The sequence below is a fragment of the Botryllus schlosseri genome, chromosome 3 (genome assembly GCF_051294905.1).
Source record: "Botryllus schlosseri isolate E-star chromosome 3, Bs_hap1, whole genome shotgun sequence".
Classification (NCBI taxonomy): domain Eukaryota; kingdom Metazoa; phylum Chordata; class Ascidiacea; order Stolidobranchia; family Styelidae; genus Botryllus; species Botryllus schlosseri.
In genome coordinates, this window is record NC_137238.1 from 25,161,529 (window position 1) to 25,178,261 (window position 16,733).

At 39.6% G+C, this 16,733-nt stretch overlaps 1 protein-coding gene across 2 annotated transcripts in view; it reads right to left on the reverse strand.

The window, feature by feature from the left end:
- Positions 1–8,151, reverse strand: part of LOC145436244 (uncharacterized) — a 42,552-nt gene extending 34,401 nt beyond the window's left edge. Inside the window, exons 1-5 of one of the 2 annotated variants that reach the window (XM_080313604.1) lie at positions 7,943–8,151; positions 6,663–6,869; positions 5,214–5,327; positions 4,768–4,965; positions 3,964–4,176 (exon numbers count right to left, since the gene is read on the reverse strand). In XM_080313604.1, the coding sequence (XP_080169730.1) occupies positions 4,070–4,176; positions 4,768–4,965; positions 5,214–5,327; positions 6,663–6,869; positions 7,943–8,132 (816 nt within the window). In that variant the 5' untranslated portion in view covers positions 8,133–8,151 and the 3' untranslated portion in view covers positions 3,964–4,069. Of the gene's footprint in view, positions 1–3,963; positions 4,177–4,767; positions 4,966–5,213; positions 5,328–6,662; positions 6,870–7,942 lie in introns of those variants that run through there. The other variant, XM_080313605.1, reaches the window with a different exon arrangement.
- Positions 8,152–16,733: the final 8,582 nt, after the last annotated feature.

A 16,733-nucleotide genomic window follows, 5' to 3' on the forward strand; every position in this document is an offset into this window, starting at 1 on the left:
CGTACTTATACTTGAGAAATAAACTTATTGAATTCCGCGCAAAATCGTCAAAAACATTATGCATCTCACAATTCAACGAATTGATGATGATATGAACGTATGCAATCATGAAAATTATTTTGTTGTAGAGCTCAAGACTCCTATGCTTCCACTTTATTGCCTAATAATCACAAACACTTCGAAAGTTTGAACTGGAAAAACATTTTCATTAACTACCTATTTAACGGCTTACTATCACAAAGCACAAGTGTGGATAACGGTTTTCACAAAATGGATATGGTTGAAAAACATAACGCTGATGATGAAATTCCGACCAGGGCGGGCACACGTATGAGCGGTAGGGAACATTTCTACTGCTCCATTTATGCCCCTATGCCTAACACATATTGTTTACGTAAAGCTGTCATTCGCATTGTTGGTCAATGGTGCGTTACTCGTAGCAAGTTAATCGTTAATGCGATAACACAACTGACATTGCACGTTCATCGGGAGAATCGAAAATGCTGCATTTGGAGACTTGTTACGCGTGGCCCTACAGGCAATGCTCCCTCTAATTTGACGAGTCTGCGCGCACGCACAAACTCGCTGTGCAGACCCTAGGACAACGACTAAAAAGAGAAAAAATTTGTATGTGCATAGACCGCTTCAGCACTGCGCATTTGCGCACGTGCGCAGCTTAGAGGGAACATTGCCTAAAAGTAGCTTTTTATGTGTTTATATATATAACTAACCTAACAATAGATGCGAAACACGGGTCCGCTGGGCAACAAGATAGAAAAGCAATTTCTGATCACCAGATAGGCCTATGGCGCGTTTAGATTTACATTACCAAGAAGACATATAGCTTCAGTGTTTTTTTTTCAACAGAAAAGCCTTGAAATCCTAATTGGTTTTATCACAGCATCCAAAAAATGTTGTACAAAAGCTGCGTTCGTGGAAGTGACATTAGTTGGCAGCCGTAATCACCTCATATCATTGTCACGGAGTCATATAATTTAGGGTAAGTCCACAATTTACCAAATTATCGTTATTTTGCGTAGAATTGGCAATGCAAAATACGAAATACAATCTGATCACGATAATAATACTCAATCGAAACTACCCACAAAGTAAAAAAATAATGCCTTTTGGTCTAAACAATCAACGGGCAACAGAACAACGACTTGTTTACATTAGGTTGGAATAGATATGCGGCTGTCGTCGCAATCAGTACGGGGCGCTCCGATTCCGATTCCAATTTTAACGGTATGTTTGAAATATTTCGGTGGTCTGACTAGATCGCAATTTATAGTTACGTAATCAGTGTGACAGCATCTTTCGTTTAGGTGAGATTTAGTAAATTATGCGTTCGATTCCTGAGCTTTAAGATTCCTGTGTCTTTTTAGAAGGCGGCCAGAAACTGCTCAACCATGCATTCACATATTGCTCACTTATCCGTGTGTCAGCTTTCTAATGCGGTGGTTATAAACCGCCGGGTGGTATGGTATTGTATTCGTATTACGTCTGGCGGCCGTGGAAAATAGCCAAGGTAGCATGGCAGGGTGTGTAGTACGACTCTGAAATGCTTATTGGCGATAGGAAAACTATTGACTTTGCGTGGTCGGCTAATCCACGGCCTTCGGAGCGGAAGACTGTCATCGAGTCTCGGTGATAGCACGTTTATCTGGGCAAAGCAATTTCACCTTGAATCTGTGGTCTAGCTGCCGTAAAATTGCATGAAACCAGTCACAAACATATTTAGCTACGAGCAAAACCTTCATAATGTCACTTTCTAGTTTCATAGTTGCGAAAATACGGTTGCATACTTTGCATTCTGGCTTCATTTCAATTTTTGAACGTTCACCGGTCCGCCGAATATTTTGGAACTTTCAGCGGTCATATGCGAGTATTCCGGGCTATAAATGGGACTTCAATTGAATAAGCCACTCTAGGCTATCTGCTGAGGATTGTACCTCGCCATCTGAATAACCATTGAATCTTCTACTTCCTTTATTCCTTTAGAAATTACTGGTCAATTTCTGTTAAGTCTTTCGAAAACAATGCTACATCGACAACAACAGCAACTGAAAAAGGTTTATTCAATTATTTAAATACATTCCCCTTCAAGGTTGCACATCTCTGTGCTGCACAATTACTGACAATTTTCCTCATGATGTTGCGGAGTTTATTTCCGAACCGAATTTAAAAAAATCCTTCGGATACATCAGAAATTCGGTTTTCCTAATTTCATTTAGTTTTTATTATTTTCAATGTAGACAATGGGTTAATTAACCGAAGTCGGTGACTGAAAAGGGTACACTTTAATTGTAATGGACTAGTCAAGTTCGCACTAATCAAATTCCGGTATGCTGTACCACAATGAGAGCTACTAAATGAATTGAAGTTCTCGACACGTACGAATCAATATACTTTGCATGGGATATCAACGAACGTCAAGTGTTGAGCTTACCACCGGCGAGTCGACTTCACTCATGTCGAAATCTCAAATAAAATACCTGTAAGTACTGCACCTGGACCTTATTAAAACCAGGATGGAAACCACCAACAATCAATGTGTAACAAGCACTCATAAATGTCATACATAGGCGAACTCGTGTTATTCGGAAGTAAAGTAATGTATGCGTGAACGAGTCCTGATGGGCAGTTCGGCTGCTATACAGCATTATCAATATTTGATATTTGTAGTGCGTCATGGTTCATTATTGTCAGATATCAATAGTCGTTAAAAAGTTCTGAAGAGTCAGCAAACAACCGAATACTTCAAAATCCAAAATGCTGACATGGACCGCAAAAAATGATCGGAGCATGTGTTTGAGACCCCTGGTACAGACGTAGTAGACAAGTTTTCTGAAGCTATATTCAACTCTTCGCAAAAGTATACAAAAATTACTGTACTCTATCAAGTGCATCTCTTTTACTGCGGCCGATTAATCTTATAATTATTTACAATTAGCTTAATATTGCCAATATCATAAAATGATTTGCTAAATGAATCAATTAGCGTGTGGCGTAGTAGAAATTAATTAGCTTGTCATGATTTCATTACTTAATGAAAATACAAATAATTATTTTACAAATTCTGAACCAAAGTTTCAACTTTAGAATGCTCATTTTTATTGATTTAAGCCATACTAAATCCGGAAATAATATATCAACTCTTGGACAAATTTTAAGTTACGTACTCAAAAAGTTGGAACAAATGGACATGATGCAATACACCGGAGTTACCATACGTCCTCTTTTAATAGGATTTGTCCTTATTTTTGAATGTTTCGAGAGTGTCCTTGGAGCTCGCCCAAATGTCCTCTTTTTAAGAATTTTGGTTGAATATATGGCAAAATCCGACTGAGACACACTAACTCAGCACTGAAGTAACGCTCCTGCGGCTATTTCGGGAGCTGAGTCGGAAAGTTGAAATTTTTTTAGTCAACCGACCATGAAGTGCAAAAGATTTACCATTTTTTCAGGATTTTACTCCGGTATTGCAAGTCTGAAAATTTTGAAAAATTGTCCTCTTTTCAGATTTCCAAAATATGATCATGAACGTAGAACATAAATTGACGGTTTTGCTTCAAAATGTCCATATGGCTCTCACCGAAGTAAAATGAAAAAAAAACACATAATGGTTGCGAAAGTTTTTGGACTCCCTCAGGTATGCTAAAGTGTCGCTTGCTCAACTGTCCTTCAATGTGTCCCATTCCAGAATGTCTGCCAGCCCGACTTGATAAGAGCGTGTATACAAACATCGCGTCGTTGCATGGCTCTTTGGGAATTACAATTGCAAATATGAGGCTATATGCGGACCGCTGTAAAGCATCATACCAGTGACACCTCGTTAACTTCTTGTGTCGTAAAAGTGGTTATTACGGGGCTACTATGTCCTAACTATCCCTGTTCTTCACTAATGGATATATTTTGTTTCGTGACACTATTGGAAGCGGCAAAGAGAACAGAACACGTAAATATTCGAAGTCATTCAGAATTTATTACTAGAATATGATTATTGGTCTCTTAATTACGAGGAAATAGATGATAGGAACCATGAATGGTAGCAGATCCGCCAGGCATATTACTTGCAACAGTACACATATCCGACCCAGTCTACGGCGCTTCCGTCAGTCCTTGTACCCCACCAAGGCTGGCCATATCTGGGACCGTGATGGAAGCACGTATGTTCTGCGCACAATTAAAAATTAAACGTTAACAAATATCAATGATTTTCGAAGTAGCCCAGTTTCTCATTCTATGCATCGCTACGCCCAGAGGTGGTCTATACCGAAATATGTCTGCGTTTTTAAGCACACAAGAACGTTTTGTACTATACTTACACTACTTACGCAATATATTATATTATGTTTTCAACTATGCTTCTAGTTTCCTGTATGTGAGCCTCTGCATTGTTGATTACGGTAAGACGGCATCATCTCTTCGTTAGGTTCAAATTACTTTTACGAGTTTTATCATTACTAATTTTAGGAACTAATTCCGATTCCGGATGTAGCTACCTTCAATTGCATACTTAAAGAATGCGACACCTCGATTAAATATAGCAATTCATACGTAAATTTCACCCTCCCACTCGATGCACTTTCGAAATAAACAATACTACTTCTACTTGAAACCAAATAAACAACTTCACTTTCATTTCCATTTGACTATCAACGATGACTGCTTTGACCAATTCTGTTGATGAGTATCAGTTATTTCTTGACAGAGTTTTGCTTGGCGCGCAAAATATCTACATGAATGGACAGATCATAACATTACCGTAATGATTCCCAATCTGTATCCATTCGTTGAATTGACCATAGATTGCGATCCATTGGCTGCCCTTAGCTATCCCGTAAACAGGTTTGCCCTTGACGCAGATTTCCGACGAATTGCAAAGTCGTCTGTTTTGTTGTCTGCAGTGACCTTTGGACGATTCGTATGTTGCGGTTTTCCCAATGTACCGGTAACTCACGACTGGAATTGGAATGAATTTTCAGCGGTGGCTCATTTTTCGATGACCCCGACCGGTCAATTCCCAGTATTGTTGGGTCATTGGATCAAGTAAATTTGTCTTAAAATCAACTGTTCGTGTTTGTTTGGTATATGTGTGACACTATATCAGTTTGAACTTGAGATTATCTGTATCATATGTATCAAAAATAATAATATTGTTATAAGTCCGTGGGAAGGGCATGATGTGAGGTTCCTATCAGCATGCTCACCTGGCAATTGATCTGGCGTTATATCTTTGCAGCAATATACATATCCCTTATGGGCGTACGACACAGCATTATCTCCCCAGAACGGGTTGGGCGAGTGCAGGATACAGGGTACAGCTGGAATTAAAATACAAACTAGTCAGTAACTCAAAAATTGAGAAAGCGAGTGGCGCAGTTGGTTAAACACTGCAATCACGACACCAATGAACATGGGTTCGTATCTTTGGTTCTGACCAACTTCTACGTGTCGGAGCGTTCTCCATGCTCCTCATCGCCGACCTCACTGCTACGGTTGTGCATTGAAAAGCCTAGACTGAAAGTGACTGCGAGAGTCATTTAATGACGTACGTACGAATACAAAAAGCAAAGACCTGAACATTATGAAATTCGTGTCGTTGAGCACACGGGTTAATAAGGCGTTAAGCTCCATTTTGTTGTATCCATTAATACAAGCATACTCAAAAATCATTTCTTTCTTGCATTGCACATCGTTTGATCCGTACAAACCCATCGTTAGATAAAATTTATCATTATGATAGGTTGTGATTGAATCTCGAGAAGTCAGATACCACGGTTCATAAACTTTTTGAAACTTGTTTGCTTTCGATAGAAAAGTTGCTGCTATATCGATTTCTGTATCGATAAATATAAATTAAATTACTGATTAGCTCTAGTAAAAAAGATACATCCTTTTCTATTGTTTTGTGTGCTTTCCACGCTATAGAATACAAGCTACTATCTACAATCAGTATAATAGCGTAGGCCCGATAGGCTGGTAATGTGTGCTCTCTTCTGCAGAAGCGCCTAAAAAAGTATTAACAGCGCAACGTTTCTCCGCGACGCGAATACACTTCTATACACAAGCTCATTGCCCATTTCCGTGTCGCAAGCTGAGCACACGCACTCTCTTCGCACAGCCGCTTATTTGCTCATGAGCGTCATAATGCCAATAACTATAACATTGAAAAGTTTGAGGCTAATTGTTGGGGTTCCAGGGCCATGAGCGGAATTAAATTTATATTTTGGTAATCGGCACAGCGGCAGCTATCAATTGATTGGCCTACCCGTTTTATCAAATTTAATGCTCGGCAAGCCGGTAAAAAATCATCTTCAAATTGCTTTTAGCCAAATGGAAAGTGCGACAGAGCAATCGCAGTGAGTCACGAGATTTGTTTGTGTCCACACCATATAGGACCATGTTGTAAACATTGATTGTTGACAGATTCTGTCGACTGTGAATTTGCAGTGGATATATAGAACTGCTGTTGTTCTATTATAATCATATGTCCCTGCTTCACTCTCTACTGCGATGCAATTTTTCTTTCGCGACCCCTTTACTGCCCCCCGACCCATCGCCCCCTGGGAGTTTCCGCCCCTTTCAACATCCAGATCGCCCTTCGGGGCTGCTGGCAACAAGGTTACGAAAAACTGATCGATATTGTTGACACTTACTATGATGGTCACCTATTTCGACCCAATCACGGTCCTTGACCGGCACCCAATGATCGCCAGGAATCACATCATGGATAAATTGTCTTGCACCATTTATCTTCGGGCACAGTTGATCGAACGTACAAAGACTCTGATGTCCAAACGAATCGCAGAATCCTTCCGCACTGTCCCAGTACAATGAGGATGTGTAGTAGTATCGCCTTGGCCCTACATAAACGAACATATATACTGTATCTTACAGTTAGTTTGTTTATTTCGCTCCTCGAAAATCGTATGATATGTATGCAGGAGTGTTACGCCCGGTCTTGTATATCAAGAAAGTACGCAGTTTATTCATTTTTCTTTTCTAGAATTCTCAAATAGATACTACCAATAATTTATCATTTAGTAATAAAGTGGATTGTTGCATTTTTCAAATACCATACTTGACCACAAGGTATTTCTGCTCTTAACTTTCCACCGCGGCTTGTATTCGAATAGTTCAGAAATTTTCAATATTGTCGAATAGACATATACAACTGTGGATATCAATATTTTCGTGAATCCAGACTTGAGATCCTACTAGCCGAAAGTGGTACGGAAACAAATGAGCCATCAATTCTATAGCTTGAAGAAGCTACACCCCAAATTGCCTTCTCTCCGTTGTAATCGCATAATGCGCGCGTGCACGTGACAGAAATTGTTGCTGTATCCGATGGACAAGTCACCTTATCGGCATAATTAATACATTTGATATAGAAGTAACTCTCTCAACGACCGAAATGTAATAATTACCGATTCATTTGTTTGAAAAGCTTCTAGCTAGGAGGTGATGAACTTTAATTTAAACTTCATTTTGTGTGGCTTGGAGTAGTTTTGTGTAAAAATGAACCAACCTAGTTTGTGCCAACAGAAAGTGTTCGTGTACGATCTATGAATAGTATATTTATTGAGCTTAAGTCATTTCTTCGCCTCGATTATTCGACAATTCACAGTGGTGACGTTGTATTTGGTGATAAGATCGTTAACATACAATGTTCATTCCAATTCTCTACCAGATGCTGACGATTACCCCTGCTGAGTGTCAGCCGAAAATATTTGGGTTTATTTCAATATGAATATATTATTCATATCAAATAATTTCAAATATAGGCCATATGCAAATATAGAGTACTACGAACAAACATATTGAGTATGAGATTCAAGCAATGTTACTTTTACTTTGGAAGATGACCTGAATTTGTATTAGTAGACTTCACACTGTGAAGGATGTAGCCTGAGATAGGCCAGTCGCAACTCACCGGAATCATCATTTTCCTGGCTCGTTGTAGACTGTTTGCTGAGGAAGTTGTATCCACTTACCACCATGCAACCAACTAGCAACAATAAAGCCCTTTCCCAGTGCATTATCGCTACAAAAGATAAGTTAACATCTGTCGCTATTCTGGGGCCCCCAATCTTTTTATGGCCACAAGCACATGCAGATTTCATTTTGAAAATCTTCTGCGAGCCATGCATCTCTCAATTGGGCGTTCTGATTACTGAAAAATATGATTAGCACCATCGCTCAAACCTACTCACGACCTATGTGAAGATCTGGCGACAACGTGCGCATTAATCGCAATCATACAATTATGAACTCACCAACTCCAGCCTATCAAGACTACATGTATACAAACGTATTTAGGTCGACCTTTAGTAGCGATTTCTGTCTATATCCAATTAAAATGATAGCCGAGTAGTATTAACAGAAATCCGGCGCCAAGCGAAACACCGATAATATTTATAGTTATTTGGCTACGCCAAGCGTGTTTTTATGTATAATTTCACCCCTAGCACTACTGGCTCACTCGTATAGTATTCACCGATCGTGAAATTCTCGTGACATATATACATCCAGTCTTTTATTTTTCATAGTAATATTCTGTTATCACGGTTATGTTGTAATAGGTGGTACATTAAAATGTCGTTTAGAGGCTGATAAGCTACCTTGCCTTTTCAGGTCGCATTCCTCCAAGGTCGTCTTTTTCTAGGCTAATAGGTAGGTTAATTGACATTCTCGTAATAGTCATCGGTATTTAATTAACACGCTGCAAATTATCCCGATTTGTCAGGTCTTTGGTCGGCCAGGTATTGTGCTGCTAGCTTGTCTGAGTAGTTAGCGCTGGGCTGCGAAGTTTATCCCAACATCATGACGAAGGGTTCACCTCGGATTATCGGCGGTTTGTATTGTGCGGTAAATATACTGATGCCAATAGTTAGGACAATAGTTATGACCTGAGGAAATGTAACTTAATGCCAGTACTAACAACAACATTTTTATCATCGGCGCGATTTTTTGATATATAGAGACAAATTGTATTTATTCGGTGACTAAATATATAATTATACATGTTTTGTTCACAGAATTTGCCAAATAAAGAATGGTATAGGTGACACGATCACAATTTGTTGCTAATATATTGACTTGGAAGCAAATATTATTTTCGATCGCCGATTTCATCATGTCAGATGCCATCCACATAGGGTTGCAGTTAAAAATATTATAAAATTAAACAAACATATTTATAACATGGTCCTTGTTGAAACCATGTTTTTTTAAAATGATTTTAACCATGGCCTCACAGTAGACTGAAGCTTCTATATGGTTCCTTAAAAGTATATGATTGAAAATATAGGTTCAACATGACTCTTTTGACGAACAAGGTTTCCGACCCCTTTTAAACTATTCGAGTCCATATATATAGCGACGTGCTATAAATGTTAAACTGATGATGATTCCGATGGTTCTGATCATTTCATGTCAAATACGTCGACTCTACTCTCTTTATATTACAGTACAGAAAGTGCCAATTCTAGTCTGCGGCGCTCAAGCCTAAACAATTGCCCATGGACATTGGACATGTTGATATCGGTGCTATTCAGGATTCACCATTAGTAATAAGAATAAGCGTTGAATGACGGAAGATCTTCAATTTGAACAATGACGCACCAGTTCACACTGCATATAACGTATCTGCATAACTGCTTTGCGATATCTGCGAACTATCCGACGTTACACGACTTCGTTAGTTTATTAGCGACACACCGCGAGTTATCTTACATCACATAGAAACGTAATAAATAGTTATATTCTGATCTGTTTAATGTCGTGCTGGGGTTATTACAAATGGAATCTTGAGTGTATTCTATACCAGTGCTCTTCAACCTTTTTCGAAGTGGTACACCCTTTTAAGGTTTGCTCAAAACTCGTACACCCCTGTTCATTAGGGGTCTTCAAACATGACTATTTTTTAAATCGTACTGGCTACTTGATAAAATTGTTAGGTTACCTAATTTAAGCCTACACACCAAATTTGGTTCAATTCCAACTAGTAGCCGCCTTGCTACGGGAGAGGAAAGTTTCTATTTACTATACAAAAATAAATAACGAAAAATTTGAAATTTTTCTGCTTACCCCATGAAAGTATTAGGTTGTCTATAAAAACGATGTTCTTCAAATTTGGTTCAATTCCGACCAGTAGCAGCGGAGGTATTTCCGTCAAAAAAAATGGATTTGAATAAAATAGTATTTGGTCACAGAGTCTATTAGCAGCCAGTTAGGCAGCCCGCCACGCAAATTTAGGCTTACCATATTTTGGAAATCTAAAAAGAGGACACTTTTTCAGAAATTTGAGACTTGCAAAACCGGAGAAGAATTCTAAAAAACCGGTGAATTTTTCGCACTTTGTGACCGGTTGACTAAAAAAAAAAGGTCATCATTTCGCGCTCAGAGCTCAAAATATCGTTTTTCTCTCCGCATTGCTAGGTGGATGACTAAAAAAAGGTCAACTTTTCACTCAGAGCTAAAATCACAGATTTTCACTCCGAAATACCCGCCGGAGCGTCACTTCTGTGCTGATTTACGGCATATCACTTTGCTCTAAATCTGACCTAAATTTTCAGAAAAGAGGACAAAATCTCAAAAAAAAAAGACAAAAGGGCGTCCTCCGAGGACACTTTCAAAAAAGTGAAAAAAGAGGACAAATCCTCTTAATAGAGGACGTATGGTAACCCTACGCAAATTGGAATTTATTTCGTGTCAGAGCAAAAACAGCATGATATAACGAACGATAATCAACCTAAATGTAACAGTATTGGGGGGAGAGTAGGTAAAGCTACTGCTGCAGAAGCGGTAATTCAGATCAGCGATGATAGCAGGCGCACCAGCCTACTGCGCATCAGGCCTGCCACACACCACACACAGTCGATAGTAGCACATGGGCTGCAAGAGATGTCAGTAACCTCAGATCGTATGCCGCTTTCACAGTCTATTGTCGCTAATTTACATCACTTATAACAAAATACTAGATTGCAAATGTATGGCGAAAGATTGGACATACAATCGGCATTTTAAAACAAAAGGGTTTCGATTTCAACATGGAAGCTGTTTCGACCCTGGCTAGCTACGTCACTTCATTTATGTGCATTGCGGTATTTATTAGCGTCGGGTAGGAAGCACGGATTCAAAAAGTCTGAGCTATCGCGGCGGTTTCCTCACAAATCACTAAAAGACAAATGACTAGCTGAACACATGTTTGTTAACTGCATACTTTACAACACCAAACGGAACCACTGGTCTATTGCCGACGGCTAAATGAATAGAAGAAATATTTGCTTATGACATCACAATCAAGCGGTGTACAGTATTACACTTGAGATAATATTGTACCATATTGCTCGTTAACCTGTGCGTCAACCTGTCTGTACTGACCTATAAACCGGCATTTGTGATAGCTAGCCATCGGCTCATTGTTACTCATATCTGGTACACCCCTGTACACCCCATCCGAGTGATACACCCTTTGCGAATTCTGGTACACCCTAGGGTGTACGACCACCCCGGTTGAAGAGCACTGTTCTATACTATATAAGGTAAGTTTACGCTCGCTATACTGGTTACTACGGACAAGCTTAGCTATTTCGGAAGCATATAGTTTAGATAAAGGTTTCCTTAATACGCGGGTGGTCTTCTTCAAGTCGTGTAAGTACATATTATTTTGGTATTTTGATTACACGGCGAAACTTCGACGTTGCCTCTTCTTGGTGCTTATATCAATATGTATTGACTCTGAAGGTAGAGTTTATATTACTCACAAACATTGCTGAGCTATAACGGTCGGCCTGTTGCGGCAAGTTTTCGCATCGCACACGGTTTCTATACTCGGTAAAGACTCCAAGAAGTGCATGCTTATTTTACCCGCACTATCTAACTAGCCGCCACCCGGAATTGTTGACTCTCGTCGACGATTTTGTTGTTTCGTTAGAAGTGTCCTCTAATTAGGCGCCAGTATTAGAATTATGCAACCCTTCACGCAATACATAATTTAGGAGAGTACATACGCCTACTAGGATCGGACTTAGCAACGCTTAACTGGCCTAAAGCTGTTATCGGGCCGGTAATGACATGTGTTCCTGAACAAGAGATTTCTCCGGAGACGAATATTGTGGGACTGTATAATAAAATGAAAATTTCATACTCATTTTACAGTACAAGCCCCGGTGGAGAGATAGCATCGTGGTATAATTCACAGCTGCAACCCAATTGGTTGTGGGTTCGACTACCACCGACGTCAACTCCAGAATTCATACGTTAGTGTTGGAGGTTCATCCAGCTAGGCCATCTGATACGTGTAAGCGGTGAGTGATAAAAGCCTAGAAGTGGGCCGTGCTACAAGTCCGGCATTTACGGAATAAAAAAAGATCAACCTGGTGTAAATGATGACAGTAGTCGACAAACACCTTGAATACAACAAACAAACAGTACAAGCCCCGACGATACACCCTCATTTTATGGTAGGGATTCAAACAACGAATGATTTCCTTTGAATTACTACAGACGTACACACGCCAACATCATCCCCTAAGCATCCAAGGATATTTAGCCCATCATAACCTAGGAAGCAGTGTTGGGATCAAGTCACTACCTTCGAGTCACGAGTCATTTCGAGTCATTGCACATTTTGACTCGAGTCAAGTCAAGTCAATCGATTTTCAAAGGTGACTCGAGTCAAGTCAAGTCAATCGATTTTTGGAGGCGACTCGAGTCAAGTCGAGTCAAGTCAAGTCAAGTCACGAGTCAAGTCGCATTTCAAGTCAAGTTGCCTTTTCGAAGTATGAGGCATGATTACGTCATTGCAATTTGCTAGATGTCTGAAATACAGATTGAATGGTCATTAATTCCTAACCGATGAACGAATATAGAGTTGAATATTCTCGCAAGAAGACACTCTATCGCTCACATATAGGTAGAACTGTTGAACCTCGTATTTGCATAGCCTCAGTTTAAAGTCACCAGCCAAAATAGAGAATAGACAAACGAATTGATAAGATGCAACACATTACCCATTTACCAACTGATGATACAATTCGAGCCTGCGCCAATGGTTGAGAACTATATTAACTATATTCGATTTCAATAAGACAAGAGGTTTGGTTAAGGTAAGAACAGAGAACAGAAATAGACATTCCGCTATTTTATTACTTTACTGCTCGAGTTACGACAACGTAAGCTGTAAGCATCGATCACTTCGTTTGCGATCAATTTATTTGTGAGAGAACAATTGAAACTTAGTGAAACGCACAATATTTGAACGATTATTCGTTCTCACGAGTTACACCAGCATTTCGCGAACAATCCGAATATATGCAAGATACAGTGATTTTTATCCACTTGATGACTTGAAATTGACTCGTGAAATTTGGTCCGAGTCACGAGTCAATGCACATTTCTGATACGCCGAGTCAAGTCAAGTCAAGTCATTTCAGCAAAGTGACTCGAGTCAAGTCAAGTCTTGCGAAAAAGGTGACTCGAGTCTGACTCGAGTCAAGTCATGACTCGAGTCATCCCAACACTGCTAGGAAGGAGACCCTGCTCGGACTGACGCCCCACCCGACATCGTTATTTTTTATGCGTCACGGTAAGCATGTGAAAACACGTTGTTTAAAATTCTTCGGTCTTCCAAGGCCCGCCCGTGCTTGCAACGCAGATGAGATGATATCGCCTTCTTATACGGTTGACTTGAACGTCGCCTTTGATCACTTTCGAGTTTATGAAACCTTGCCTACATGGCATACCTGGGCTTATGTAGCCCTGTCCGATAATTCATTCACCCATGAAATGATTAACAAAAATAATGAAAGTACTTTTCACTTCACTAAATTAGGTATGTAACAAGTGAGTATTTCAGCATTAGAAATCGAGGAAACGGAAGTAGAAGTAGTAGCATACAATCCTAACTACTTGAGTGTTAGTACCAGACTCACTTTAGCGGCGATAAAGTTGCATCAGTTTGTATGGGAGTCGATGGATCACTGAAATCCACCTTCGGATATTTTTGTGATGCATATATATATTTTTATTTGGTGATATCGCTATATCCGTGAAGCGTTGTGACGCGTGGCAATTCAAGCATATCTTTTTATGTTTATATTCGAGTATGCATGGATATTAGCGCGAATTCAATTTACTGTGCCACTTTAGGCCAGTCATATTCAACCTTTTTCGTCGTGGTACACCAGGGGTCACTAACGCGGTGCCCGCGGGCCCCAGGTAGCCCGCTAGCCTGTCCTAAAATAGATCGAATAGCAGCACTTATGAGTAAGCTTTTATTTATTTATTTAGATTAGACTTACGAATGGCAATACACACTTTAAATGATGATATCGAATGTCCTTAATTACAATTAGTAATATACCAACGTCGGCAAGATGTATTCGACTCACAAGTTTGAGGATACGGCTCGCTGCCTATACAGGCGACATTGGAACGCTTCGACGGTCTTCAAATTTCGGGCGGGAGGGGATTTCTAGAGTCCGTTATGTTAGCTCGACGTCCAGGACAATGCCAAAGGAGTAAACAACATTACTATTGGGTAGCGCAGACAGTCGTAAAACACTAGCAGATTTTCGACGTATGTATGCCCATTACGTATTGTATCTTTTGACACAGCTTGATTATCTTACTCTCAACGCAGTTTAGTAGCATGTTTCTAACTTTCGGTATACGCTGCTGCTATCCGGTATAACGAAATCTATTAAGCCTGTATGCTGAACGGTTGGAGATTGAAATTGTAACAAGTACTGCAAAATGACCTCAAGGTTGGTGACCCCTGATATGGACTTGTTATATCGGAAATTTCACAAACAACAAAGCCCTACATTCTCGAAAATTAGTATAATTCTAGGAATTTTGTCGAAAATGTCAAGCTGTTCTGTTAATATTTGTGCGAATAAATGACTCCTGTCCATTAGAGTTAGCGTGGTTAGGTACTCAAGACAGGTCATGATGTGGTATGTTAAGGAATGGGGAATTTCCACACTCCATATCCGCCTCAATCGTTCCATACTAAAGTTACAATTTTCCATAACATAGCAGCATTTTCCATATCATATATATTTATACTTTTCTTACACTTTCGCGTTTGCCCAACCTCTCAGATAATATTTTATTTTTTACGTGTAAAAATTTTATATTCTAATTATTTTGGATAAAGTTATCCATTTAAACAGCTTTTCTGCACCAGTTCGATCCTCAACTCCTTCGTGCCATGTAAGCGATGTCGGTTGTCTATTCAATGAATATGAAACGTAAAACGTAGGGGTTATTTGGGAATCACAACAAAAGCTCATGACATGTTAAACTAGTGGGTTAACGCACTACTAGCAGTAATATGGAGATATCATCAACTGAATTGACATGTTTGTTTGTGGTTACGCACGTCCAAGGTAAACCATATAGTCTATATTACGACAACATGCAGAAAATATGTTTTAAATTTTTAAATCAATTTTCAATTTAATGTTCCATTTTCTCCATACAGGACAATCGCTCAATTTCTTGCATGTTCGAATTGAGAGGTAAAATTCAAATATATTCAGCGGACCGGCCGGACAGGCGTCACGGACGGTCGGTTGAGAGCCACTGTGATAAACCATGAAATAGCATATTTGATCATAATATGCGCATGCATGTTTGCTGACGGAAAACATAGTTGGTGTAGAGCGGAAAAGAGAGTAAACATGTGCTAGTCAGAGATTAGAATTTCTGATCTTAGCGGGCGTCCCTTCAGGGTTTGTCATACACTAGATGTTTATCTAGACCAGAGGTCTCAAACTCAAATGTGCTCGCGGGCCAGTTTTCCAGTTTTGACGACGCCACGGGCCGCAGCATGTATAGGGGCATTCTATGTCTTTCCAAGTAGGACTTATTTGGCGGGAACGAATTGTCCTATTGAAAGTTAGCCGGTCCAGCAGACTGACGTTAAACACACGTCGTCAAAATGTGATTTACTCTTGCATCAATTTAAGCCTGGCACCAAACGAATCATCACATTTATAACTATTTGAATAGAATTGTTGTTGTACTTGATATATATTAATTATAAGATATAGACGGCATATGGGCGGACAACGGTATGATGCCATCATGAAAGCTATCGGATTATAATTTTGCAGCTTGAATTTAACAGATTGATAATCGAGACTGATCTGATATCAAAATATTTTTAAGTTAAGCATTGTAATTCCAGTCCAGGATTCGGCTATTCTTCTGATAAGTAGGCTAATAATCTCATGGCCAAATATCTTCAAATATAGGAGCTGAAAATCATACAAATAAAATACGAATATATTAATGAATGTGTCCTATTGATCGAAATGTCGGAATGCCGAACGGCCCATTGTTGTTACATCGTTGGAGCGTACCAATACGGTACTCGTTACCTTTAGGTAGCCTTAATAACATGGTTTAGCGACCAAAGATGTAACTAACAGATTGCCAGTGGTTGCCATAACTATTTGTCTAGTTAGCGAAATACCAAGCTGCGACCTTCTGATCTATTACTATTCTCCTGACACGCGATTAGTTTGTACTGTCCATGGTTCAAACAAATTCGCGGCATTCCGAGTCCACTCGAATAATTTTCATTTTTCCGTCGAGTTAGCCCGAATCTGAATAATTTTAAGAAAGGTCGCGTCCAAGTCCCACTTACAAATTTCAGTCACGAATCGTCTAAGGTTCAGGTTTTGTCATCATGAATTGGAAATGTGGCG